Source organism: Prinia subflava, chromosome Z, assembly GCF_021018805.1.
Source record: "Prinia subflava isolate CZ2003 ecotype Zambia chromosome Z, Cam_Psub_1.2, whole genome shotgun sequence".
NCBI classification, from domain to species: domain Eukaryota; kingdom Metazoa; phylum Chordata; class Aves; order Passeriformes; family Cisticolidae; genus Prinia; species Prinia subflava.
The window spans coordinates 22,217,338-22,244,516 of NC_086283.1; the positions used below are offsets into that span (position 1 = coordinate 22,217,338).

Consider the following 27,179-nt stretch of genomic DNA (forward strand, 5'->3'; position numbering starts at 1 on the left):
CCAATTAACCAGAGCCACTGTTGCTGGCAAAATCCTCTTGCACTGCCTCCTCAGAAACACAAGAAGCCAATCAAACAGAAATCTCCACCCTCCTCAGCTCTGCTCCCACATCACCAGTCCCAGCCAAGTTCCTGGGGTTCACACCAGAACCTGTGGCCATCATATTTCATTTTCCACCCTCTGGCTGGCTCTGGAAGGAGGATATGATGTGTCTTTTGTTTCCCTTCAGGCATTTCGGTTTGATTCCAAGTGCAGAGCTGACAAACAACATTCCCAGTTCTAATTCAAGGATCCCAAGGCTTTTTTTTTGGCTGCTGGCTGGAGTTACCAGGCTGATTTTCTATCCACCACTGCACCCTCTTGCTTCCTTTATCAATCCCACATATTTAAATCCAACAATTTGAAGCATAGCATTACAGCTGTGTTTTTATTTTGTTTGTTTTATTCGGTTGTTGCCTAACACAAAACATTCTGACATTTTCAGTCACATCCCACTAAGATAAACAACGAACATATGTCATGAATTCCAGCAGAAATGATTCCCAAGTGGGGCAGCAGCAAGGTTTGAAGTGGGAGTATGAGAGGCTCTCCCGAATTGTTTGCTGGATGTTTGAAATGAGTTTTTCCTGTGGTTATCCATAAGGAATCGAGGGCAGGTGTGAGGAAACCTCTCTGACTGTCTCATCCCTGCAGAACTTGACGTGTTTTTCCTCCTCCCATCCATAATCCTGCCTAATTGGATGGAAAACCTCCATGGCATTGAGCAGCTGCCTGAGAACTGATGGATTAATTTCATGGAAAAATGCAGGGTCTATATCCAAGGATCTACCCGTGTGCATCCACACGAACTTACAGCTGGATAAATCTAAAAACAGGGGAAAAGGAGGGGGAAAAAAAAAAGGGGGAAGATGGGGGAAAAGGAAGAAAACACAAAAGAGGCCCCACTGCTCTTGTGAGGATTGGATGAATTTAATAAAGGGGAAAAAGAAGGGATAAAAGTGGGAGAAAAGGAAACCCACAAGAGACTCCATCACTCTTGGGCAGTTCAAGTGAAGTCCCTGCAGCAGCTGGGATACAGGGAATGCTGCCTCGCTCAGCCAACCCTTGCATTTATCCATTGAAAACAATTAAGGCACTTCCCCAAATCCTGCTGGAATTCGTGGGATCAGATATGACTCCAACAATGTCTCCATACATCACGGCCAACAAAGCCCTCATGAAAACATTCAACCCCAGCCTCATTCACAGCTTTTTCCCCAGGGAATTCCTCACTGGAGCTCTGCAGCTCTGGGCTGGTGCAGCAGTTCTGTGACAGCCAAGAGGGTTCCAGTCAGTGGCCAGAGAGGGCACAGTGGGGACAATCACAACTGCCACCACCAGAGCGGCAGCTCCAGGTTTGGCTGCTCACAGAATCCCAGAGTAGTTGGAAGGAGCCTCTGGAGACCACCCAGCCCTAGGCAAGGTCACCCTTTGGAGCAGGTGACACAGGAACATGTCCATGTGGGTTTGAGATATCTCCAGAGAGGGAGACTCCATACCCTCCCTGGGAAGCTGTTCCAGGGCTCTGCCCCCTCCATGGAAAGAAGTTCTTCCTCGTGTTTAGGTGGAACTCCTTGTGTTGCAGTTTATGAGCACTGCCCTTGTCCTGGAGCCTGGCACCATGCTCTAACACCCTTTGGAGATATTTGTATGGATTATGAGATCCCCTCAGCCCTGCCAAGACTCCCCAGGCAGAAAAATAAGCTTATTCATCTCAAACACTGCAGGAGGAGGATCCTTGTGGTGGCAGGGGCAGGACCTGAGGGGGGGCTCAGGTGGGGAAGGTGGATCAGATCCAGTTCCACAACAATTCCTTCACTTAGAGCGACCAGACAGGCCTAGAGCACGTGCTGAGCCTGTAGAACCCCCCTGGCTGAGGGTTTATTCACCAAAATCAAAGCTCAGCTGCAAATCCGCCAGCAGGGAGACAATGGAGCCTCTCATGCTGCGGGAAGGGAGCAGCAGCTTCCAGAGGAGTCCAGCATTTCCAGCGCTCGGTGCAGCTCAGCTGCACTCATGGCTCAGCTGCAGCCACATTCCTGCCCCTCTGGAACATCTGTTCTCCTCTCATTAGTGCTGGCTCTGTTTTGTAACACAAGGAACTCTGTGAGATTCCTGAAGCTCAGTGTTTGACCCGGGGCGTTCCGAAAAGCCTCGGGTCTCAGGAGCGGAATTCAGTCGGAATCACCAGTCACTTCCAATAACGCTGCTCGCTGCTCAAAGTGCAGCTGGAAAAAGAGCTGAGCTCTGGTCAAGTTTGAGCACAGCTCCTGGGAGCTCAGAATCCACCCACAACTGCAGTCAGGGCAAGTGTCTGGAACTGTCACCGAGGTGACAATAACCAGAGAATTCCTTCTCATCCTCAGCAACTCCAGATCTCCCAGTGGCCACCCCACGGCCTCATCCCAGCCAGGGAAAGATGAAATCCCCCATTGCAGCTCCAGGGATGGACCAGATCAGCAGCACCTCATCACAGCTTTGTAAACTTCCAAATAATGAAGCTGAGTTCCTTCTGGAACAATCCAGATCACAGCCAGAAGGGCTTCTGAAGAAGCCAGGGGGCAAAGGCAGGTTGTAGATGGGTCAGGACACACTGACCATCATTCCACTGTGATCCCTGTGAGATGGGACAATTACTCACCCTTCATACCACACAACAGGGCTTGGGCCTCTCCCAGCTTTTCCTATTTAACATCTACCTGGGACAGAAACACAGCAGAGCTCAGTGAGGAATTCTGGACTTCAGCAGCTAGAGAATCATGGAATCACAAACTGCTTTGGTTGAAAGGGACCTTGAAGCTCTCCCCCTTCCACCCCCTGCCACGAGCAGGGACAACTTCCACTATCCCAGGTTGTTCCAAGCTCTGTCCACCCTAGCCTTGGGCACTTCCAGGAAAATCCACAGTTTCTCTGTGCAACCAGTGGCAGGACTGGAACAGAGCTGGAACCAACACTTAAACCACTCTCGGTTTTTAGGGATGAGACGTTAAACAAATCCCTGTTACCATAAGCCTCAGGATAATATGGATATAGGGATATGCAAATAATCAGCAGCATTAATTTTATCACAGTAATAACAAATACTGACAGCAACATCCCAGGAAAGGGATGAGTTTATCCCCAAAGATTAAAACATCACGTTATTCCCAATTTCTCCCATTTAGGGGGAAATCAGGAGATATTCTGGGGCAAATCAGTATGAACAAGCACTTTGTGGCGAGCCTTTCCTTCTGGGAGTGTCTCCCGTGCTCCAGGATCCAGGAAATGTCCAGTATTTACTGCGTGCTCATCACCATGGTTTCGGAGTACAATAAGGCTCTATCGCCCTGCATCCATCTGTGTTTCTGGGAATGCTGGGGCTTTGGGAATTGCACGGGGCCAACACAAAGGCACCCATTGTTCTGGAGGCAGAGGGATGAACCTGCCCTTTCCACAGGAGAGGAAGCCAGCAGGAAAAGTTGCTATTGTGAGCTGGATATTAAAAAAAACGCAGAAAAAAAGTCCTATTGCATGGTCAGTGCTGCTGGATCGGGAAAGGGGGATAGCTGGGACGGGACACCTGTGGGATTGGGGGCTGCCCAGGCGGCCCAGGCACCCCCAGCCAGGCTGGCATCAGCTACCTGCTAAAACATCCCCAAAACACCCAAAATGCATTCTAAACCCACCCTAAAAGCCAGACTGGCATCAGCTGCCTGCTAAACTATCCAAAAACATCCCAAAGCCATTCTAAACCCACCTTAAAAGCCAGACTGGCATCAGCTAATTGCTAAACTATCCAAACCCCATCCTAAAGCCATCCTAAAAGCCAGGCTCTGGCACCAAATACCTGCTAAACTATCCAGAAAACATCCAAATTCTACGCTAAATCCACCGTAAAACCATCCTAAAATTACCCTAAAGCCACTCTGAAAGCTAGGCTCTGGCATCAGCTACCTGCTAAACCACCCAAAACCCACCCTAAAACCACTATAAGACCATTCTAAATCTATTCAAAACCCACTCTAAAACCATCTCAAAACCCCACTGAAATCACCCTAAAACCACCAAGCAAATCCTAAGAGGGTGAAACTGCACCCACATAGCTGGAGGATCACTTCCAAAGCTCCAGGTAGGGGCAGGGATGAGGAAGAGCTTTAAATCCCCCAGAATTTCATTTTCCTTTCAACCCAAAGCCATTTGCAGCGCCGGAGTTCTCCTCCAGGACTTTCCTCGTCAGGAAGAACTGCCAAAGTAGTAGGAACCAAATTGTTGTCAGCTTAAGGCCAGCCATCTGCTCAGCCTCTTCACAGCTGCCATGCTCCCATTCAAAGCCTGGAGAACAATCCCTGATGTTTCTCACCAAGCTCAGTATGAAAAAAATCTAGGAAGGGGAAAAAAAAAACCCGAAAAACCCACAAACCAACAACCCCAAACTCAAAATGTAAAAAGCCCAGAAACCAGGAAAGCAGCCCGGCAGGGATCTAACTGGGAACAGAGATGAAAGTAGGAGAAAAAGAAACTATTTTATATGTTTAAAACAATGTTTTTTAAAGAGTCCTATTGACATCTGCTTTGTAAGTGCTCTGTCATTATTTATAACCTCCAGAGCATGGAATTGTCTCTGGAGTTACAACCATGCTACTCCCAGATTTTGGCTTTGTTAGCAAAGAGCCAGCAGCATTTTTACTGGCACTCTGGGAATAGAGATCTAACATTTCATACCCAGTTTATTTAAAAGTGGACTAATTTAACATCCTTGATGGTTCCTTTTAGCACAACTGTTGCTAATTAGCAGCTCCAGAATGATTTGTTCATCTGGGAGCAGTGGCAGTTCCACAGCAGCATTAAATACACCAGGGCAAAAGGGAAGGAGGGGGAAAGGCGAAAATAGGGAAGAGGCATTGGAGAGGGGCAGGTTTTAAGGAATTAAAGGAAGTGAAGTGACAGGTGGGGTTGGGAACACTGAGGAGAAAAGAGGCAGGAAAAATAGAGTGGCAAGAGATAATCCTGGGCCTGGAAAAGCTGGTGGCAGTTTTTAAAGCTGTGCAAAAGTTGGGTTTGGTAGCATGGACTGGAAAGTGGCTTCAAGATGATGATCCCAGGACTGGGACAGGCACCAGCCCTGAGTGAACCCGTGGGATGCCCCAGGGCTGGAGGGACACAGGGACAAGGAGACAGACCTTGGCCAGGACACGACCTCGGCTGCTTTAGGTGGCCTCAGGGCACTCTGAGTGTGGAGCGACAACCCAAAATTAAGCAAACCCAAACATAAAACTTGTCAGGGGTGAGACGACTGAAACCAGAGTCCACAAGGAGAAGCCCCTGAAATTCCAGAGTCCTCTTGGGGACTGACAGGATCTAACTGATGCCTTTGCACACAATTTTCCTTGGATTTTTTAACAAAGAGGCACCAAAGCAGCTTTGCTGCTCCCATGTCCTATCCCTGTGGCTCTGTATTCTGGGCACAGCCAGGGCCATCACCCTCCCCTGGCTGCACAGAACCAGCTCTGCCCTGTCCCAAAATCACCTCTTTCACAGCAAAAGGCTTGAAAGTAAATCCTCCGAAAAGAAAAAGCTTTTGGGAAAGGAAACATGTTCTCCCTGGTGCTTATACGTCATCAAAGCCAGCCCGTTGGTGGTACCAGGATGAGCTGGACTGGGAGAGCTGGGAAGGGTCAGAGTAGCCTCCCTCCAGCCCCACCCTCTGTGCTCAGATCACTTCGGTCTTTCCCTGCATGTGTAAAAGCACTTGAAAGTTCATAAAATTAATTCCAGACAAATATTAGTGAGGCCTCAAGTGGAAAGCACATCTCCTTCCTTCTGGGAATTTATAGTTCAGCCACTTTTATCTTTAGGAGGCTCTTTGGAGATCAAAGATTTGATCAACTTTTCCTCTGCAAAACTCACAAAGAAAACGGTGTTATCAGGACCATGACATGATTTTATTTATTAGTTTAATGATTCATTGCCCTGCTCTGACAGCAAGATTCCTTCATGAAGGTCTAAAACAAACAGCCTGAGTTCCCCAAGGCTGTGGCTCTGTTTGTTTCTCGATTTTATGGTTGTTACAAGGTCAAGCCCTGTCCTGACAGCTCCCACTTGTTAAATGCAGCTCTAAAACCACCACAGCCAAACACAGGGCAACCTCTTGCCAAAGCCAGAGGGACACAACCGGTCACCCTGGAAGTTTTTCCCACCTCCACCACCTGTGGGGTCAAAATCCCTAATTTTCAAAAAGGCACAGTTCAGAATCACAGGATCAGTGAGGCTGGAAAAGGCCTCCGAGACCACCAAGTCTAATCTGTAACCAATCCAAATACACCCTGGTTCCTTGGACACCTCCAGGGATGGGCACTCCAAACCTCCCTGAGCAGTCCCTTCCAATGCCTTACCACCCTTTCCATGAAGAAATTCCTCCTGATGTCCAACCTGGCCCTCCCCTGCCACAGCTTGAGGCCATTTCCTCTCATCCTGCCCCTACTCCCTGGGAGCAGAACCCAACACTCCCAGCTGCTCCCTCCTGTCAGGGAGCTGTGCAGAGCCAGAAGGTCCCCCCTGAGCCTCCTTTTCTCCAGGCTGAGCCCCCCCAGCTCCCTCAGCTGCTCCTGGTGCTCCAGACCCTTCCCCAGCTCCATTCCCCTCCCGGGACTGGATAAATGGTGGAAGTGCTCTGCATTTCTGAAGTGACTCAACTCTGAGCATCCACAGAACATAAGGGAAATCCAGGAAAGGAATGGCAGTCATGAAAGGACAACACTGGGCACAAGGGCGATGGGCAAACCCCTTGTTAGACACCAATCTTCAACCTCTCTCTCTCCTCAGCAGCTCTCTGCACATCTGGCAAGGCAGAGGCAGCTTATCCCTCCCAACATCTGCCAGCAGCGCTTCATCGACACTGCTCGCCTCCAGTGAGAACTTGCTACTACACAAACAAAGGGTGAAGACACTGGGATAGATTTCAAGGAGACTGGGAAAAGGATTGGGATGATGCCTGAGCCATCTGAGCACCAGAGCGACACTGGCTCCAAAACTGATGGCCCACACTGGGCTGGAATCACTCAGGGAGTCTGCACCAAATGCATCAGACTTGTCAGCATTCTGGGCAAGAGGAATCCAGGGAGTCTCACCAAGCTCTTTCTTGGAGCAGAGCCACAGGGAAATGCTTCTCCACTACGAAATTGCAAAGGTTTCAGGGGAGATGGGAAATTCATGGGGCTGGACCGGAAAACTAACAACGATAATGGAGTTAGGACTCGGGCTTAGCCAGGCACAGAACCACAACTCCATCAGTTCTGTCCATGCTTTCCCTGGCATCCAGTCCTTTCTCTGCTCCTATAAAGGGGGATTTGTGCTTTCCTGCAGTAGGAAAGCACGGGAGCTTTTCCAGGAGTTTGTGTTTCTGTCTTTGTGTCATGACAATCATGGAAAGCCAGGACTGGAAATCAAATTCCTCACAAAGAAATCAGGAACCTTTCTGCTCTTTTAATCCAAGCTTTGCCTTCCCTACACAGAGGCTTTGACCCCACCTCAGACTCCACAGCAACTCAACACCCCTTACAGCAGTCACCGGTTTGGGAAGCAGATGTTCCCAGCTGCTTGTTGGACTGTGAAAAGCTCCTTGATGATTTTAAGCAAAGCGGGGTGTGCAAGAAAACAAATAAAGGCAAACAAGTACAAATTAAAGCCTTAAATAAGCAGTTTGAGGAGTCAAGGATGGAATTCCTAAGCAGCATTAATTCATACAAGACCCACAGTTGCAGAAATCAGAACTCCTGGAATTCCTCATCTGGGAAGGAACCAAAACCAAGGAGAAACTGAGCAGGACTCACCGTCAGGCCCTTCACTGCCTTTACTCCTTTTATTCCGACGGATGCGTCTCCCTTCTTCTCCAATGTGCAGCTTCTCCTCGGGGTGAAAAAAGTTCAGCAAGGCCAGCTGTAAGAAGAGGGAAAAGTTTAAGCATCTTTGCAAGGCTGGTTCAGCCAAGCTGAGAGATTGAAGCCTAAATGCCAGATCCTTTCCATCAGGGATGAGAGGGAGAGCCGAGGAGGATGCAAGATGGCTGCTCACAGATCTCAGCTCACCCCAAGGAGATATGTCCCCTTGGAAGCAGTCCAGGACTTGGGAAAGCTCCACCTGAGGGATTTCGGCATAGAGAATCCTTCCCCCAGGCATGGGGATCTGCAGGCCAGGGCTACAGGGAGATCTATGGCTGGAATTAATCAAACACCTCAAAGGCTGAAACAATAATTCCCAATTTTTCTCTGCAAAACTTGCTCAATCCTGGAGCTCTTTCTCCAGCATTACTCACTGCCAGTAAGTTTTTTCTCGCTCAAGCTCTTCTCTGCAAGCCTCATTAGCTACTAAGATTCAAAGGTCTTCAGGGACCTTTAAATCCAACCCAATATACCACATAAATTAACACTTTAAACCTACAGCAATATTTGTAACACGAGATTCGCCAAGAGGCAAAAATTTTATGTAGCGACCTCTTATTCAGGAAAAATTTGCTGCTGCCTTAAAAACTGTTTAACAGATCAACATCCCGACCCAGAAACTAGAATTCGGGGTTACAAACCAGAATCCCAGCTACCCTCAGGTGTGGCAGCTCATCACCAGCGGCATTTTCCTGTTATTTCCACTTCATAAAAAAGCAAAGTCAAAGATCAATTAGGAACCAAACGCCTTCTGTGTGTTACTGCATGCAATAGCCAGGGCTGTTCCGACAGGGATGGAGCTCTCCTTGCTGAAGAAACACGATCGTGGTTATTTAAGCTGTAAATACACAGCAAAACAAAAACACAGCCGAAGACAAGAACCAGAAGGCTTCAAAAGGCAGCCCCAATGGTTATCGAGCTCATCATTGTTCTGAGAACAAAACCTGGGGCATCAAAAGCACCTTTGAAAGTGCAGAGAAGAACAAACACCTCCCCTGAATTGCCGGGCTCCTTAAGCTCCAGCCCATAAAAGTCCCTATCAGGAGCAATAATCGCCAAAGGCGCTTGGCTTTTCACAGGCCCCAGGGATCTCACCTCCCCTCTCCCTCGCATTCCCAAGGTATTTTCCAAAGAACAGATCCCCTCCCAACCTCAGCATTCACTCAGATTTTACATCTGCATTTTGCTTTACTCCAACAAGCTCGGGTGCAGTCTCACAAATGGAAATGTTTGGAAACCTCTTATTTTCCAAAGAAGAACCCCCAAAGCATTTCTCAAATTCCCAAACTTTTGCTATTTCCTTCTGTCCCTGTGCAGGAAAATTCCTGGGTGTTTGTTATTGCAGTGATATCGTGGCTGAAAGGACCCTGAAACACTGTGGGATGATCTGCAGAGGATTAGCTTCCTAAAGTCTCACTACTGGGCTTTTAAACATCCCTAAAAAACAATGATGAGTAAAACTTCCTTGCCTGAGGAAGGCCAGTTACAGGAGTGGATGGACAACTGAAGGACCTCGTTTACAACAAGGAGTAAAGGGCAAGAACAATTCCCAGAACACCACATTCCCAAAGCTCCCACATCCCACTACACTGCCCCAGGTGTGGAAAACTGGAGCAGAATGCTCCTGCAGGCACCACCAGCACCCTTCCCGACACACCGGAGCAGGGTGAGCAATGGGAACAAGTGAATTTCTCTTTAAACCCCTTATTTAACTCACATTGAGACACTGCAGAAGTAATTGAAGGAACAAATCGTATTATAATTCAGGTTAAAGTGTCAATGAAATCCTCAGCATGGCTTTGGAATGCTGTTATTACCTGGATCATTACTGGAGTTTTACAGAACAGGGTGAAACAGAGGCTGTTCCTCCAGGCTGAACAACCCCAACTCCGCTGCTCTGCCCCAGATTTTAATCTGAAGCCACTTGTCACTGACCACTCTGAAAACCACTGAATTTTGGCTAAAAGTAATCTGTCAATTAAACTCTGTATTCTAGCCAGAAATGACAAGTGATGGTGAATGACTGAATCACACCTTTTACTTAGGAAACAAACCCATAAAAGCATCTTGTGACACTAATTGTGAACACAGCAGCTGCTGCTTTGGGACAACTCCCATGAAACCGTGTTTTCCAGGAGCAGTTACACACCAGCATGCCAGACTCAACCTGGGAACAGACACAACCCGTGTGAGCAGAGAGAGGGGCCTATCCTAGGGAATACCTTCCACAGCGCTCTGGATTATGCAAATAATGGCACTGACCCTCTAGTGACTGGCATGGAGGGCTCAGGGGTTCGGCTCGGGATGCAGGGAATGCTCAGATCCCTGGGAAGGTCAGGGGCAGGGAAAGGGTGACCAAGCCTCTTGCAGCCATCCGAGCTCCCAAAGGCCAGATCCCTCTCCGGGGACTCAAGGGCTCTGTTGTTCCAGGGCTGCAGCTGCCGGAGGTCAGGGGACGCTCGGCCATGAAGGGCCTGCCTGTGTCCGTCTGGGAATCGTGGCCGGCACCACTCGGATGCTTTTTCCATTCACCACTCCGAGACATCAGTAATATATTGGGACGAAATTCCTCCCTGTGAGGCCCTGGCACAGGTTGCCCAGAGAAGCTGTGGCTGGTCTCTGCATCCCTCGAAGTTTCCAAGGCCAAGCTGGATGGGGCTTGGAGCAACCTGGGATTGTGGAAGGTGTCCCTGCCCACGGCAGGGTTGGAACAAAATCATCAGAGGTTCCTTCCTTCCTCTGCATCAGCCCTGGGCTCATGGGACACTCCAGCTGTGCCACCTTCTGGGGAATTCTAAAAGGAATTCTTACCTAATCCACGATTTCACTGAAACTCTTCATCCTCAAAGTCAGAGAGAGCTTGTTCTCTCAGCCTGTGCACTTTTAGAGCCAGAGAATTTTTCAGGAGTAAAGCACACACAGCTTCTTTTTTGGGAGTAGGTATTTTCCTTGCACAGTCGAAACAATCCCCATTTCCCTCCTCCTCCAACCTAAAACCCTCAAATCACCTTTAATTTTAGAAACACCGTGGGTTTAATCACGAGAATCACTATAGGATGCAAAAAGGTCAAAAAGCCAACACAGGAAAAATCCCAGGGGAAGGCATTCCTCAAAATAACCTGGGAAACAATAGCACAGGCACCGCTCCCCGGAGGGAATCGGAGGAAACCAATGCCTTGGTTTCTCTGGGCAAAATAAAGCAAAACAAAGGCACACAGAGCTGGTTTTCCCTGCAAAACCTGCCTGGGAACATTGGACAAAGCTGCTGGAGAATGGGTGTCAGGGGATCACAGTGGGAACTCCCAAATAACAGGGCCTCTCAAACTCATTTGTAGGATGGACATTGAGCACTCCACGCAAGTAAGGGTAAAGAAAGGTATTATAATTTTTCATAAAATAAAACATTATTTGGCTTGTCATTCCAGGCCCTTGTCAAAAGTCTTTTGAAGAGTCACTGAACACCAAGGGAATGTATTTCCAATGGTCAAACAGCTTCAAAGGAAGAAAAGTGAAAAAATACAACCTAACCCATGCAATTATGCACTAAGGGTAGATTTTTCCTTAGGCTAAGTTGGTAGGAAAAGTGAGTGTCTTCTTCCTGCAGAAGGGAAAAACACTCAAACCTTCAAGTGTACAAGGTCTTTTAGGTTAAAAGTGAAAAAAACCCCAAAGATTTTCTGCCTCCAACAGCTCCCAATTCCTTCTGGCAAAGTAAGTCCAGCCAAACATCTCATCCAGAAACACACAGCTCAATGTCTTAAAGCACCTGAGGAAAAAAGCATGAACTCACTCTCTTGCACAAGTGTTTAACAGGATTGTTAAAGAAAAAATCCCTCTTCCTTTGCAGTTAGGGAGATCAGTAGTGTGAAGAGCCTAAGAACCAGCCCAGGCTCTGCAGCAGCATTCTCTGCAAGCAATACTGTTGTTTTTCTGTGCTCTCAAGTTCAGCCTGTGGTTCAGAGGAGCAGCTACTTGAATATCAGCCCCATTGTCCTCCAGAACTTTGCCTCTGGTCACACGTGGTGCAAAAAAAAAAAAAAAAAAAAAAAAAGATCAAGTGGATAATTTATATTCCACTAGACCAGAAAGAAGTTTGGGGAGTAGCTTTGCTTTATTGAAAAGAAACCTCATTCAACATATTTTAAGAATCGTTTTTGTCATCATTTCTTGCTCCTCATAAAAATGCAAGGAGCAAACGAGGGAACAATTCCCATTTCAATGTTACAGAACTTTGACACCATTTCTCGTCTGCAGGACGAGCCACAGCCTGCAAAGCTTGTGGAATGTGATCAATACCATGGGAGGGGGGACCAGAGATGGAGAGAGCAGAGATGGAAGAATCATTACAGATGGTACAACCTCCACTGCCCGTCTTCCTCCCCAAACCTGGTACTCCCAGCTGGCTGTGGGATATCCTTGCCATTGCTCTGGAGCAGTTTCCACACTGTAACAAACCCTTCCCTCAGCTTTTTCTGTGTGAAGCTCCAGTTTGCTCCTCTTCTCATGATGCCCAGAACCCCTCTGGTCCTTGTTGCTTCATCTCCGTCATCCCTCCCACCCAACACCGGCCACATTCCTGCTCTTTCCAGCTGTTCATGCTGAAGCCCAAGATCCCAGAGGCACAACCCTTCACCCCGGAGTTGATACAAAATCCCAACTCCCCCTCATTCCAATCTGCACTCCAGGATCCTCACCGAGGTTGTCAGACACAACTGGGAACTTTAAAAGCATTTTCCACCCAAAGCTGCTCTATAATCCTGAAACACCAGTGATGTTGTGAGGTTATCCAGGTGGGAAGTTTGGCAGGGAGAAGGGGTTGAGCTCTGGTCCAGGCAGGAGCTGTAACAGCAGAGCCACCTCCCTCCCAACACCCATGAGGAACTTCAGAAAAATGACAGCCAAGGAGTCAAGGGAGTACTTGACCACTAGAAAACAGAAATGACCTTGGACTTGGAGATGGACCATGGAATGCCATGGACTGGGGACAGCCAGTGGGCAGGAACTCCCATCTCAGCACATCTACACACTGAACAGGCCACCAGTGCTTTTGAGGATTTGAGATGCTGTCAATGTGCTGAGCACTCCTGTCCTTGGGTCAAAAGCCTCTCCCAAAGACTGTGCAATCCCAGTTTGGAGAAGGCCAGGGGATGACAGTCTGGCTCTTCCAACCACTCCAGTAACAGACACCAACTGGAGACCAATGAGAGAGGAGGGAGCAAGTTTTCCCAGGCTTTTATTGGTATTTTACCTTCATTACCCAGGAAAGCCACTGTGTTTTGCAGGACAGAACCCTAACTCCAACTGCCAATTCTCAGTCCAAGCCAAAGCAATGGACACAGGGAATTAATTGACATCAGAACAATTAAAATGCCTTATAAACTTTGCTTCAGAACCAAACTGTTCCCAAAACCTTCCCTCTCCCTTGCTCCTTTCCATGTGGAACTGGGCTTTAAGCAGACCTGTGACAGCAGTGATGACATCCTGCAACTCAAGTCTAAACAGGAATTTCCTCTTTTCCTCTAATTCAAACCTTCCCCAGCTCAAACTCAGCTTAGCTCAATAAGCAACATCCCAAATATTTACATTTCCACCACGGATCCAACTGAACACACCACTTAATTTTTACTTTCAATCAGCTCAGGCAACCTGGAACAAATGCAGGTAAACCTGGCAGGTAAGGACACGGGAGAGGCAGCAGGCAGGTGGATTTGCTCCTCATGGGAAGTAACTTTGGAAAAGGAGAATAACCTGTGGAACCCCCAGAAACATCTTCTGTCCTAAACCTCCATAGAAAACTGGTTTCAGCACAAAATGGAACCAGGTCCGCAGTCCGAACCCCTGGATTCCACACACCCCACAACTTTCCCTGACTGTAGGAGCACCTCAGTCATTAAATTTGACCCCAAGCCAGCACCACCTCAAGCCTGGAAAACCACGGTTTGTTTAACGAGGCTGTCTGTCCACACACTTGTCCAAGACACCTTTCCCTGGAGCTGCCTTGAGCTGGAGGGGAGCTGGTGGCTCCCACAAGGACTCTTAAACGTCACAGTGACGTTGATGATGTCACGGAGGTGGACACGGCTCCAGCTGAGCGACGGCTGAGGCTTCCCATTCCTTACACCTGCTGGCACTGAAGGGAAAGCTCAAACACAACCCAGATGTGAGGAGAACAAGGCCAAAGCTGAGTTTAACTCTGCACATGAAATTCACCTGCAGTGAATTTTTTACTGGTAGCAGGAGTAAGAGATTCCTGCTGCAGGCTCCAAGTCCAGCACAGCAGAGCTGCGGGAAGTCCCTTGCTGGGAACAGGCTGGTTGAATGCTGAGAGGGATCAATGTCAGCAAGGTAAGGAACTAAGGAACTTAAATCAGTTCCTCTTGCCTCCCAAGGAAATCAAATTTAGCTGTGAAGCAGCGCCAGGCAGGGATCTGCTGTCTATTAGCAGGAATTCTCAGTTTTTCACATTTTAATTAGCTTTTGTAGCCTTTTTGAAGCCCATTCTCAGCCAGCTGGGCTACGACCCCCTCCAGATGGAGGTCAGGGGTTCTTCTCCTGCATTCCAACAGCAATTCCTTCCTTATTTGAGCAATTATATTTCCAAAATATTCATGCATTTTATAAAATACAGCACACACTTGATTTGGGGGAACCCAACCCTCAGCAATTCCATATCAGCCACATAGTTCCTCTTCCTTTCTCCAGGTGCACCATTGCTCTTGCACCTCATGACCTGGAGCTTCTCCAGCACATCCAGGACAATATGAGGTCAACAGCACAATCCTCTTCAAGCCAGAATCCCTCTTAAAAATATTCCCCAAATCAGGAGCTGCTCCAGCAAAGAGCTGCAGGACCCTGCTGCTTCCCTTGGAGCACCTCTGTTCCATGCAAAATGAAGAACTGGGCCCTCTCCAGCCTGAAACCACCCTTGGGGCTCCTCCTTAGGAGAAAAACTCCTTTTGCCAGGTTTGAAATCACTTCTAGGAGTATCTGGAAGGTCCTTCTTGTCATGGCAGGAACAATTACCTCAGTTGCTTCCACAGCCAATGTAATATGGACCACAATGTGCACAGGGACCATTCCCAGAGGATGTTCTGGATCACCTCCACTGAAGGTGCTCCTCTACCACCCAACTCCTTCAACTCCCACCAATTCCAGACATTTCTCAAGATACAGGAGCACTGAAATCCCGACATCTGGGAAGAGCAGCTGATTCAATTAGCAGTCCCCTTTTTGAACCCATCTCCAAAGCAGACAGTGCAGGTGACCAAGCCACCTCTTCCTGCAGGAGGTGACCAACAAGATCCTGCTCTGGAGCTTTCCACTGGGAATGTGGCTGCAGGATCTAGGTTTATGGCACTTTTCAGTTCTCTGGTATTTGGCCTTCTATCTCTATTCAACGTAACCCCGTTGCCTGGAGTGGGACCAGCTGCAGCAAAGAATTGGTTTGGATTCATTCATGGACATGGATCCATACAGGAGAAAGTTACAGGAGAACATCTGTCAGACACTGGAACTGATGAACTTCATTCTGCTTTTGCTCTCAGACAACAGCTCCTATTGTTTTTTGGGGCGAGGGAATCTTCAAAAATCTTCATAATTTTTAAATCTCTCTGCTGTTCAGATAATTGAGCTGTTTAAGGGAGTGTGCAAGGCCAGTTTGGATGGGGCCTGGAGCATCCTGGCGTAGTGGAAGGTGTCTCTGCCCATGGAAAAGGGGTGGAATGAGATGAGCTTTGAGGTCCCTTCCAGGCCAAACCATCCTGGGATTTCATAATTCTATGATAAAGTTTTAAAAACATCTTTTTTTGCTCCACAACAGACCCAAGACTTCCTGTCTGAGTGCATTTTTTCCCTTTTCAGCATATGGGCTTTAAATCCTGTTTTCTCACTCTGAATGTGAAACTTGGCCTTCAGTGGGGATTAATTTTTATGACGTTTTATTGGAAGAAGAAAAACGGAAGAGAAGGGAGGAGGGAATCAAGTAGTCCAAATTGAATTGAATTAAAATGAAAACAAGTCTGCTGAAAATGTAACACCCACAAAATAATGCATCCATGAAATAGTGTGGATAAACAGTCCACTGCAGCAACTGGGAAATATATCCAGTTATTATCCAGCCATCCACTTCAAGGCTGAAGGTTTTAATGGCGATTCCCAGATCTGCAGGGATGCATGGAATTGTGGTGGGAGACAGTGACTGCCTGGTTAATTCTATACAATAATCTGCTCAAATAAATTATGCTCTGTTGCCTAATTAATCAGATCCCCTGCAATTAACGTCAAGGAGCCAATGACCTCATGCAGACAGGATTAAGAGCTCTGCAAGGCTCCGTTCAGGGCACAGCCACGGCAACAAGTCCCCGCAAGGCAGGGCTGGGTGCAGTGCCAGAGATGCTCCTTCATGCAGGAATTGCAAAACTCCAGATCCTACAGGGACTCCTCGGAAGACAACGAGACACAGCACGGGAATGGGAGGAAGAGGGAATGTCCCCTCAAGCCCTGGATCCAGGGAGAACCAAGGGGCTTCCCAGCACATGGCACTGGAGAAGCTGCCTCCAGATAAATATCCTGCTTCCCAGTAATTGGATTATAGAAACATGGAATAGTTTGGGCTAGAAGGGACCTTCAAGAACATTTGCCTCTGGTCATCCCTCTGCCATGGGCAGGGACACCTTCCTCTAGTCCAGGTTGTTCCAAGCCTCATCCAACCTGGTCTTGAATATTTCTAGGTTTGGGGTATCCACCTCCTCTCCAGGCATCTTGAGTCAGTGGTGGTAAAAGCCACTCTCACGGTAAAAAAACCACAAATTCTGCTGCTGTTTAGTCCCCTCCTGGCCTGGCCTCTCCTGCCTGTGTGAGCTCAGCAACAAGAACTGTCTCCTCTGGAAGTGAGGACACCTGGAGCAGCTCTCACAGCCATGGCACCCACTGCACCCACTGAAACCACTGGCATGAGGGGAAAACAGCACCCCAGCACTTCTGGGATGGATCCTTCCAGAAGCAAACCTGTGGCAGCCTGACCCACCTGCCAGCTGTGCCATCTCCTCACCCTTGGAATGTGCTCTGGGATATGTGGGTAGCTGAGGGAGTCACAGGAGGCATATGGGATCCCTTGATGGCTCCGTGGAGTGCCCGGAGCGGCGCCATGGGATTGACCATGAGCACCGGGCTGGCTCTGCCCCACCACTGCCTGTGCACTGGAACGGCACAGCCCTGAGCTATGAGGGATGAGCTGAATCAGAAATGCCACGATGTGCTGTAGAAGCTCCGGGAAAAGGAGCTGGGAGGAGTTCAGGAATGTGAGCTTTCCACAAGCTACTATCTCACAGCCAGTCCCAGCACTGTGCACATCTCCGGCCCCCTCTAGGCCCAGCTTTGGGGCCACCAAACCCAGCTCCACTTGCTGCTGCAAGCACCAGACAGCTCCTAATCAGAACAACATTCCCCACTCCCTCTCCACATGGCAACAGCTCCATTTTCTATCCAAACAACGCAGCCCCAAGCCCCCACGGCCTGGCCAGCGAGCGCGAGCAGCTGGCACAGCACGATCAAGTGGATCTTGAAGCTGCGCACAGGAATTCCATTATCTTCCCAGCAAACAAACCTCAACTGTGGCATTCCTGGGTCTCTGGCTGCGGGTGGGAGCCACGGCAGCCCCAGAGCAGAGGCAGAGGTGTGAGTTTGTGCAAGCCAAGCCTTTCTGAGCCGGGCTTTGAAGTGCAGAGCCCAATGCACGTCTTCAAACAGCGCCCGAGGCTGCACAGCAGCATCGGCTCAGCGGCTCCCGCCATGCGCCACAGCCCATCCAGATGTTTCCAGCCAGGCAGCCAGGCCAGCTGCTGCACAGCTGCCTCGTGTCAGGCTGGGGCAGCTCTTGGGAGGGAGCAGCACTAGCTCAACATCCCCTATGACATGTTCTGACTTTGTGAGGCTGAAAGAAAAAGGTTTTGTGCTGTCTGAGTTGTTTGTTGAGAGGAGTTTGAGTAAGGAAAGTAGTAAAGGATTTAATATATCAGCTCCTGGATGCTGCTTGTGCCTCTGCAGCAGCTTCTTCTCCATCGTATGGTAAGACAGAGGCACTAGGAGGTTAAAAAAAACCAGAAGGTATTAAAAAAAAAAAAAAAAGGAACTAGAAAAAGAATTTAATGGACTGTTTTGTCCATATCCAGTGGCTAAAATGAAAGGGCTTGCGCTATTTGGAGCTGGCCAGCAGCTTTTGACCCTGGAAAAGAGACAATTCCAGCAGCAGAGGGTGGGGAATTCAAGACCACAGGATCCCAGATTGGTTTGTGTTGGAGGGACCTTAAAGCTCATCATGTTCTACCCCTTGCCACAGGGACACCAGACCAGGTTGCTTCAAGCTCCATCCAACCTGGCCTTGGACACTTCCAGGGATCCAGGGGCAGCCACAGCTTCTTTGTGTAACCTGGCCACTCCATCCCCACAGCCAGAAACTCCTTCCCAATATCCCACCAATAACTCTGCCCTCTGGCAGTGGGAAGCCATTCCTTGTCCTGGCACTCCAGGTCCCACTCCAAAGTCACTCTCCAGTGTCCCACAAAACTCCAACACACAACTTGGGGTGACACATGAGCTGGGGGAGGTCTCATCCAGGCACTCCACACACTCACCAGTAACAGGAAATGCTGCTGTGGTAAAGGAAAATTAGGAAAACAACCCCCTCCTGCAGCCAGGGACTATTTTCCTACTTCTCTGTGCGAGACAAGCAGTGACATTGCTTGGGGCTCAGCATAAGAAAAAAAATAAAATACTGTTTACAGAGAGAATTTTGCAACCTCTCCAAATGTCATCCTGGGTCATATTTTGCCCATGATGGGGACACAAAACCTGAGGGAAACTCCAAAGGCTGTGGAGCCCCGGGGTGCTCCTGCCTGGATGTGGAGAGGCATCACCACGTGCTGGAGAAGGACCCACAAGCCTTCTGAAGGCTTGAAACTGAAGAAGAGTGGAAAATGTCTAACTTTTGCCAGGAAAAAGTATCAAATGTATCCTCCTAGGATTTTTCAGACAGCTTGGTTTGGGTTTGTTTGTTGTATTATTTTGGGGTTTTTTTTCCTAAAGTTGAAACTGGTTTTCTAAATCATCCTGGACAGACAAACAACTAGGAACATCATACAGTTCAATACCCAAACAAAGATGAGCCTACTGGTCAGCTTTTGCTACAAATTGAGTGGATTAAACCCTTTATTTTTCAGTAATGACCAGCCACACTGCCTGTAGAGCCCCGGAAGGTCAAGGGCAAGATCTGGCTAAAATCCCACTCCTGAGGAGCAGCAACGCCAGGAACCAGCTGCAAACACCACTGTGGGATTCCCCTGGGGTGATCAGGTCATGATATTTTATTCCCCTGACCCCTGGGATCAGCCAAGCTGGGAAAGGCTCCCACAAAACAGCTCCAAACGAGAGGGATATTTTACCATAACCTTAAATAAACAAAAGCAGAGGAGAGAGAGGAGATGCTGCTGGGAACTACAAAGGGGAACTGTAAACACAACAGCAGATAAAGCAGATGGATGTTTGAAACAACCATTTGCACTGGAGAAAACACATGGGATCCGTCCCCAAGCCTGCAGGGAATGAATTTACTGCAGCCAGAAACCACGTGCTGCAGTCAAATTTCCATTTATAACCATTACCTGCTAAGCCTGAAAAACCCACAAATAAAATACAGGGCAGCAGAAATTTGTAACATTGCAACAGGAAAAAACAAATGACTGAGGATCCCCATGTGGAGAGAAGGATACTGGGAATGCTGCTGGAAGGAGCTCGGGGTGCCCAAGGGCAGAAATGCATCTGGTGGTTTTAATTCCCAGAGAACTTGGACATCCAGCACCCAAAGGAGAGGGAAATGCTTGGTCTGGATCACATCAGCCTCAGTTCTGACTCTCCTTTTTTTCTCCAGCAGAGAAAACAATTTGATTTTTATTATTAGCCTGGAGAGGTGCAGGGTGGAGGTGGGAAGTGATTGAGCAGAACAGGAACCAGCCTCTGGTGAGAGATCTGGAAGTGGCAAAGCAGAGAAACTACCAATAAAACAGCCTTATAGAGTGGATTATTTGGGAATGACACCACAATTTAACAATGGTATTTTGGAAGCAGCTCCCACACCCCCAGCAGCACCTTCACCAACAGCCTGTGGCTGAATTTTTAAACTTAATTAATTAAACCATGGTCAGGGAGGCAGGAGGAGAATGTATTGCTTTTGACCACCGTCAAATAACAGATGCACACACTGGACTAATTGAGACACACTTGGCACTACTGGAATACGCCAGACTCCCAAAAAAGCCCATTCCCCACTTCTCTTTGCTCTGCCTACACATGGCAGCTCCTCAAACAGTGCTGGGATTAAAGGGGGAACATTTCACCAATGCTGGGAAGGGATCCTGAGGTACACGTGTGATCCTAGAGAAATTCAGGGAATTACTGAGCAGCCTCCCCTCGTTCCCAGATGTTCCCATATATCACTGGGCACGGACAGCAAAGAGTCAGACAACTTTATGCAGCAAGGTCACATTTCAAAAAGAGAAGACACCCAAGGCCTCTTTTAACTTTTAGAGTCGAAGGAAAAAAAGAGAAAAGGAGAAAGAACATCTAAAAGGGATGAAATCCCAGAAGCACGAGGTGTGACCCCCCCAAAATTTCACCTCACTGCTAAAAAACCAACTCCCCGCGGCCTGAGTGCGCAGAGCCGCCCGCACCTCTGGAACCTGCTTCCTTGTGGGATGGCAAAAGAGCTATCAGTTTTGCATTCCCAGAGGAGAGGAGGGATTTCTGAACCAGCTGTCTGTGTGCAGACACAGCTCCAGCAGCAAGTCCCAACACCTTCCCCTCGGGCCCTGCTTGCTGGCCTCACCCACAGCCGCCGTCAGGGGCTCTTTGTCAGGCCCCGAGTGTTGACAAATCCTGTCCCGCACAGCTCCCCACAACGGGAAGCAACAAAAAGGCTGGGCTGTGTTCCTGTGGATTAGCTGCTCTCATCCCTCTAGCCAGGAGCTGTGCCTGTTCCGTGTATTCGTCAGGATAATTCCTTAGCCAGGCATTAGGCGGAAAACCCAGGGAAAGGCAACAACAGCCACAACAAACAGCGGTGGCTCATTGCTACCCCCCACTCCACGAGAGGAATGAGGAGAACAAAAGTGGTCTTCCCTTCATGTACAGCCTCAAGCTGTGCCAGAGGAGGTGCAGGTTGGACAGCAGGAGGAATTTCTGCATGGAAAGGGTGGTCAGGCATTGGAAGGGGCTGCCCAGGGGGGTTTGGAGTGTCCATCCCTGGAGGTGTCCAAGGAATGCCTGGATGTGGCACTCAGTGCTCCAGGCTGGGTGACAAGGTGGTCCCAGGTTGGACCAGATGATCTTGGAGGGCTTTTCCAGCCTCAGTGATTCTGTGTGACGTTGTGAAGTGAAAAAGCAGCACTTAATGCAAGCAGAATGCTCCGGGCAGGGAATGTGTGAGCAGGCAGCATGGAAGCTGCTCCTCCACCTTCTTCCTTGTTTAGCACCTCCAGCATCTTTCCTGAACCCTCTGCTCTACTGCAGCTAAAGCTGCATCCATGTTCCAGCGTCTCCTCTTGACACCAATGCCAGCTCAGATCCTCTAGCAGCAGTTATTCACTGACAAGCAGATTTGGAGACACATCTCACTTGGCACTGGAGTCCTTCCACCAACAGTCAGAGTAATCAGCTCTTGCTGTCACAAACAGACCTGGAAAACTCTCACCCAGGGAAAAGGAAAATGTACTGGCACAAGCTGGGTCACAAATACTCAAAGCCCAGAGCACAAGATCATGTCCCCCAGGCAGGCTGTGAAGAATCCCAGAATCCCAGACTGGTTTGGGTTGGGAGGGAAATTAAAGCTCATCCAGTTCGACCCTCTGCCATGGGCAGAGACACCTTCCACTAGCCCAGGTTGCTCCAAGCCTCATCCAGTGTGGCCTTGGACACTCCCAGAGATGAAGCAGCCTCTGTGGCTCTGTGTCCATGGAAATGTCCAGGGACTAAGGATAGACTGTGCCCCTACCCCAAAAACTCAATGTATGTACACAATATGTAAATATAAATGTAAATATAAACAGCAGTCTCTACCAACACCTCCCCAAAACTGGTATAAAACCAGTTTCCCCCCAGAGCAAGGCTCCACTTTTCCATCAGCAACACACAACCCCCCAACACAAACACAGCCAGATCTGAGGCCATCACTCAAGCCTGGCTGATGAATAATGTTGGGAATAATCCCTTTAATAGCAGCTCTGCTCCCCGTTTCCCTCCTGTCCTTGCCCAGACACGCTCCCAGGCTGAGCTGCTCCCCCCCGGGCTTCGACGTGGAGACACAGAATCCCACACTCACAGGATGGTTTGGGGTGAAAGGGACCCATTTGGGGTCACCTTTGTCACAGGGCACATCAGCTGACCAGGGATGGCAAGCCAAAAATTCAGTTGCCATTGCCTGAGCCAAAACTCCAACCCCCCTCAAATTCCAACAAAATCATTCCCAATGTGTCATTTCCAAAGAAAAAGAGAAGCCAGAGGAACTGACAGCAAATACAAGGAGAATCTGTTCTTAAAAAAACACTACTAGAAAAAACAGATTTCCAATTCAAGTCCTGTGCCTCTGACATGTAACAGCAGCTTATCATGTTACCAAAACCGTCTAATTTGAAGTGAAAAAACCCTAAACCACACAATTATCAAATTGCAAGCATTAAATTCTGTGTCTTCCCTAATTTCACAACTTTCCTTTTGTTAATCACTGATTGCCACTGCAAACCCCAGCAGAGGGCCCTACCTGGCCCTGTACACTACAAAGCAACTGAGAAAAGTGGGAAAAAGCTTTATTCCTGCTTCAGAATCTCCAGTTTGGGCATGACAAATCCCTCCTAAAATAGCAAAGTGTGCTGCTAGTAGGTGCTGGCACAGCAAGATGCTCCTTATTCTCAATTTATTCCAAAGTCAAACAACTCTAAAAGTCAAACAATGCTAAATTAATTTATTTTCTGTACAGCCAATGCTCAGAACCTGCAGCACCCAGTGGGTGAAGGCCTGGATTTCTCCTGGCAAACCAAACCAAATAATCATGTAGAGAGAAAAATAGACCTAAGCAAGACACAAACCTCATGGATCCTTGAACTTTTAGAGGTTTAGTTGGGAAAGAGTGAGAAGCACCTCGTGAAGCAATAGGAGCCAGAGGTAAAAATAAAAATGCTCAAAAAGAGAGAATAAACCAACACGGAGAACTTCCTGCTGCAGCAACAGAAAATAATTAATTAATATTAGTTTGTGCATGACCTGGCCAAGAAAACATGATTTCCAGCACTGCTCCTGGAGGTGGTGGTGCATGCCAGCTTAATTTCTTTTAAAAAGTTGCTTTTAGTTCACTTATCTCAGTTTTCCCATGTCCTCTACAGACACAGGTCTTGGCGGTTGTTTTCACTCTGATCCAGGAGGGATTTCAGGAGGAAAGCCACTATAAGTTTATCAAACTGCCCAGGGGCTGGCAAACAGCTTTCAGTGTGCTTCATCATTACCCCAATTTTCAGTACCCCAATTTACAAACCTTTGGGACAGACCTTTCTAAGCTTCAAAACCCAACCTGTTAGGGAATATCCTCTACAGCAATGTCTCACTGAGGAAATATTGGACAAATCCCTTGGGATGCAGAGCATGAACCTGTGCATGGCTCTCCAAACCCTAAATCAGCACCTCAAAGAGCCAGAGAGAGGCACAGATGAGCTAAACTCTCCCCATTTATCTTCTGGCTACCAGAATTCCTGCTGGATCAGTTCCCGAGATCCCACAGGCTGTAAATCCCGGCAGCCCCGACCCCAGGGAACACGTGCTCCCCCCCACTAATGTCTCCAGCAGCTCAGTCCCAACTCCTGCACCACTCCAAGCCTCGGTCCCAGACGCTACAAATTAGTTCTGACTATACAAATCCCAGCCATAACACTAAACCCAAAATTCCAAACAATAGAAGGGAATCTAAACCTCACCCAGAGACCATTTTGCTCACAATATAATTTCTTTATAATGCTCGCCGCATAAATCAGAGCAGAAGTGGCCTGGGTTTGATGACTTCATTTGGGGGTGGACATGGTGACGCTACTTTTAGTGCCATAGAAGACTTTTCCAGAGCCACCTTGCGTGTTCTGCAGCAGGAGGCGATGTACTACCATTGGAGCCCCTGGAAAACCCTCCAGCCCCTCAGGAATGGCTGGGACACAGCACAGTTCCCAACCCTTTCACCCACAGATCAGCCTCAGGTTGATTTTCCAAGCTATCATAGAATAATCCTGGAATGGGTTGGGTTGGAAGGGACCTTAAAGCTCATCTCGTTCCACTCCTTCTCCACCTTTCACTACCCCAGGTTGCTCCAAAACCTTGTCCAACTTGCCCTTGGACAATTTCAGGGAACACTCCCACAAATCTGCCTCCATCCCAACCCCTCTGTCCCTCCAAAATAGTTGCCAGAGCATGAAAAAGTGGAACAGATGGACAGTGAAGGCACCATCCTGCCTGCACGCGTGCTGCCAGCAGCAGCCAACATGGGATTTTGGGACACCTCTCAGTTGAATTTCCCTTCAGCAGCCTTGTCCAAGAGAAATCCCAGCTTTTCCCTGAGCTGCTCTGGCAGTTTGGGATGCCTTTTTTTCATTAAATCCGTCCTTCCAAGTTGAGAGCTTTTCCTAAATTTAATTTGAGTGAATCACTTTCTTGCCAAAGGAAAAAAACAAATCAAAGGTTTATTCTGATGCTATTGAATTCAATGCCTGTAAATTTAATTTCTATCTGTACTTTTGTTTAAACATTTTATGGTGTTAATTACAACAAACCATGCAAATTAGGCTGCCAGTGGAATAAAAGGCCTGTTCTAACAGATAATAAATAGCTCTCAACCATAAGCTCATTAAGATGCTGTTCAAGTGCATGCTCTGACTCCCAGGTTGAGATCAAAATCTGCATCCTAAAAACAGGAGGATTTGGGGCAGCACAAGCTGCTGGCACGGAATATTGCATTCTTTCCAAAGGAAGATCCTGGAGCAAGAGGATGGTCTGAAATCCAAACCCTCCATGTCTGGTTTGGGGCTCCAACAGAGCTATTTTAAACAGGTACCACAAATTCTATGCACTATTCCTGCTTATCCATGAGCATTTAAATGCCAAGCTTGGTGCAAACAAATTACTTCTTTGGTAGAATTATTGACATTCTCCAAGCCCTGCTGCCCTGACCCCCTTCCTTAAATCCATAGGGAAAACCAGCTGAAGTGTCAGACACATTCCTTTGCAGCCCCTGCAGGAGAAGCTCAGCACCTTTCTGGTCTTCCAAAAAAGTCCCATTTTGACCACCCCAAAGGAGGCTGGGGCCCAACATGGACCAAGGAGAGGCATGAGGGATGGAGAGATCTGAAATGGTTCTGTCTACAAAACCTGGGAGAGATTCCATGGACAGGGAGTGAAGTTTTCCCTGCCAGCTGAATGTCAGCCTCAGGATATGCAGGATTTTGAGGACATCTGGTCCTTGATCCTCCCCTTGTGATCCAAGAGCCTGGGAGGGAAGAAGGTTTCCTGCCAACACACTTATGGGCCTGATACACTGCTGACACGGAGACAGAGAGGACTTATCACTTCCAACCAGGAGCAGGTGATCCACTGACAGGAATTCCAGCAGCTGAGGCAGACAAGGCTTCATGCGATCGTGGTCTATGCCAGGGAAAAAAGCTTGGCAGCTGTGGCACACAGACACCTGCATATCCCACAGGGATGTGGGAATGTCCTCCCACCCAAGGAGCAGCTCTGAGCCCTCACCCTGCAGGGGGATGGCTGCAGACACAACCAGGGAGGGATTGGGAGATCTGGAAAGGAATGGAGGTGTGGACAGCAAGCGCAAGGGAAAGCTTTTCCTCACAGGGAATGTGAACAGCTTTGTCTGTGCCCTGGACCTCACCATCCTTAACTGGGATCCATCACCAAACTGGCCAAGCACCAAGATCCCACCAGTGGTCCTTCCCTCTGCCTTTTGGAAAGACACCAGACCGAATGCCAGATGCAATTGTCCCCTTGATCCCCATGGGATGCAGCCTCAGCCTGAGGAATGTCCCTTTCCTCTGGGCTTATCCAGAGACAAGGATGTGGAACCTCTCCATACTGACAGCTCCCAACAGTACAGTCCCCATCCCACTTTCTGCTGGACGCTGGGTGTGTCTGGAGCCCAGCTCAGCAACGACAAACAGCTTTGATGCTCAGTTTGCTCCTACCGGGAATTATCCCCCCCTTTACTAACTGGGAAATGAAGTAGTTAAAAACACCAATCATGAATCCAAATGAGTTTATCCATAACACCACCCTTGGATGTTCTATGGATCTGAGCCATGTCCTGCCTAAGGAAAAAGATGGATTTACCACAGAGAGGAGACCACCACTCACAGCCCCTTCAGGCACCACCTCCCTGCTTTCCTCAGCAGACAAATCCTGGGCAGAGCACCTCCAGCCACAGATGTTCCAGCCACACATCTGGCACATCAATGGCTTTCCTCCATCCCTCTGCATGGACAGCGACTCCTTGATCTCCTGATTTAATATGGATTTCAAAACAAAGCACAGGCAGGTGTTTCCCTCCACAGTTGGGCTTTTGGCTCTGTTTGAAAGGCCAGAAGAGCTCAGAGATTTGGGCAGAGCTCTGGCCGGAGATAGCGGCTCAGGGCCCTGCTCAGAGATCCAGCTGGAAAATGTTGGCTCAGTCAACTCTGCCACTTTGGCCACGGAGGCTCCTCAGCACCAACATCTCCCCATTTATGAACGGGGTGAAACTCCCCAACCCAACAATCTCCTGCTGCTCTTCAGGGCTTTTCCTGTGTCCAGAGTGGGGAACAGAGCTGGGAAAGAGTCTGGAGCACCAGAAGCAGCTGAGGGAGCTCAGCCTGGAGAAGACCAGGCTCAGGGCTTCCCCTTCTTCTGGCTCTGCACAACCCTGGAGGGGCCAGCTGGGAGGGGTCAGGCTCTGCTTTCAGGGAACAGGGACAGGAGGAGAAGGAATGGCCTCAAGTTGTGCCAAGGCAGGTTTAGTCGGGTATCAGGGAAGATTGCTTATGGAAAAGGCTGTCCAGCACTGGCACAGGGATGGAGTCCCCATCCCCGGAGGGGTTTAAAAGCCATGTGGATGTGGCACCTGGGGATGTGGGCTATTGGTGGCCTTGGCAGCGCTGGGGA

The 27,179-nt window shown here is 48.6% G+C and overlaps 1 protein-coding gene across 4 annotated transcripts in view; it reads right to left on the reverse strand.

The window, feature by feature from the left end:
- The window catches only part of EDA (ectodysplasin A), a 64,286-nt gene that overhangs the window by 17,826 nt on the left and 19,281 nt on the right, over positions 1-27,179 (reverse strand). For all 4 annotated transcript variants that reach the window (XM_063423002.1, XM_063423003.1, XM_063423000.1 and 1 more), the window contains exon 2: positions 7,848-7,953. In XM_063423002.1, coding sequence (XP_063279072.1) covers positions 7,848-7,953 — 106 coding nt within the window. The remainder of the gene's footprint in view (positions 1-7,847; positions 7,954-27,179) is intronic.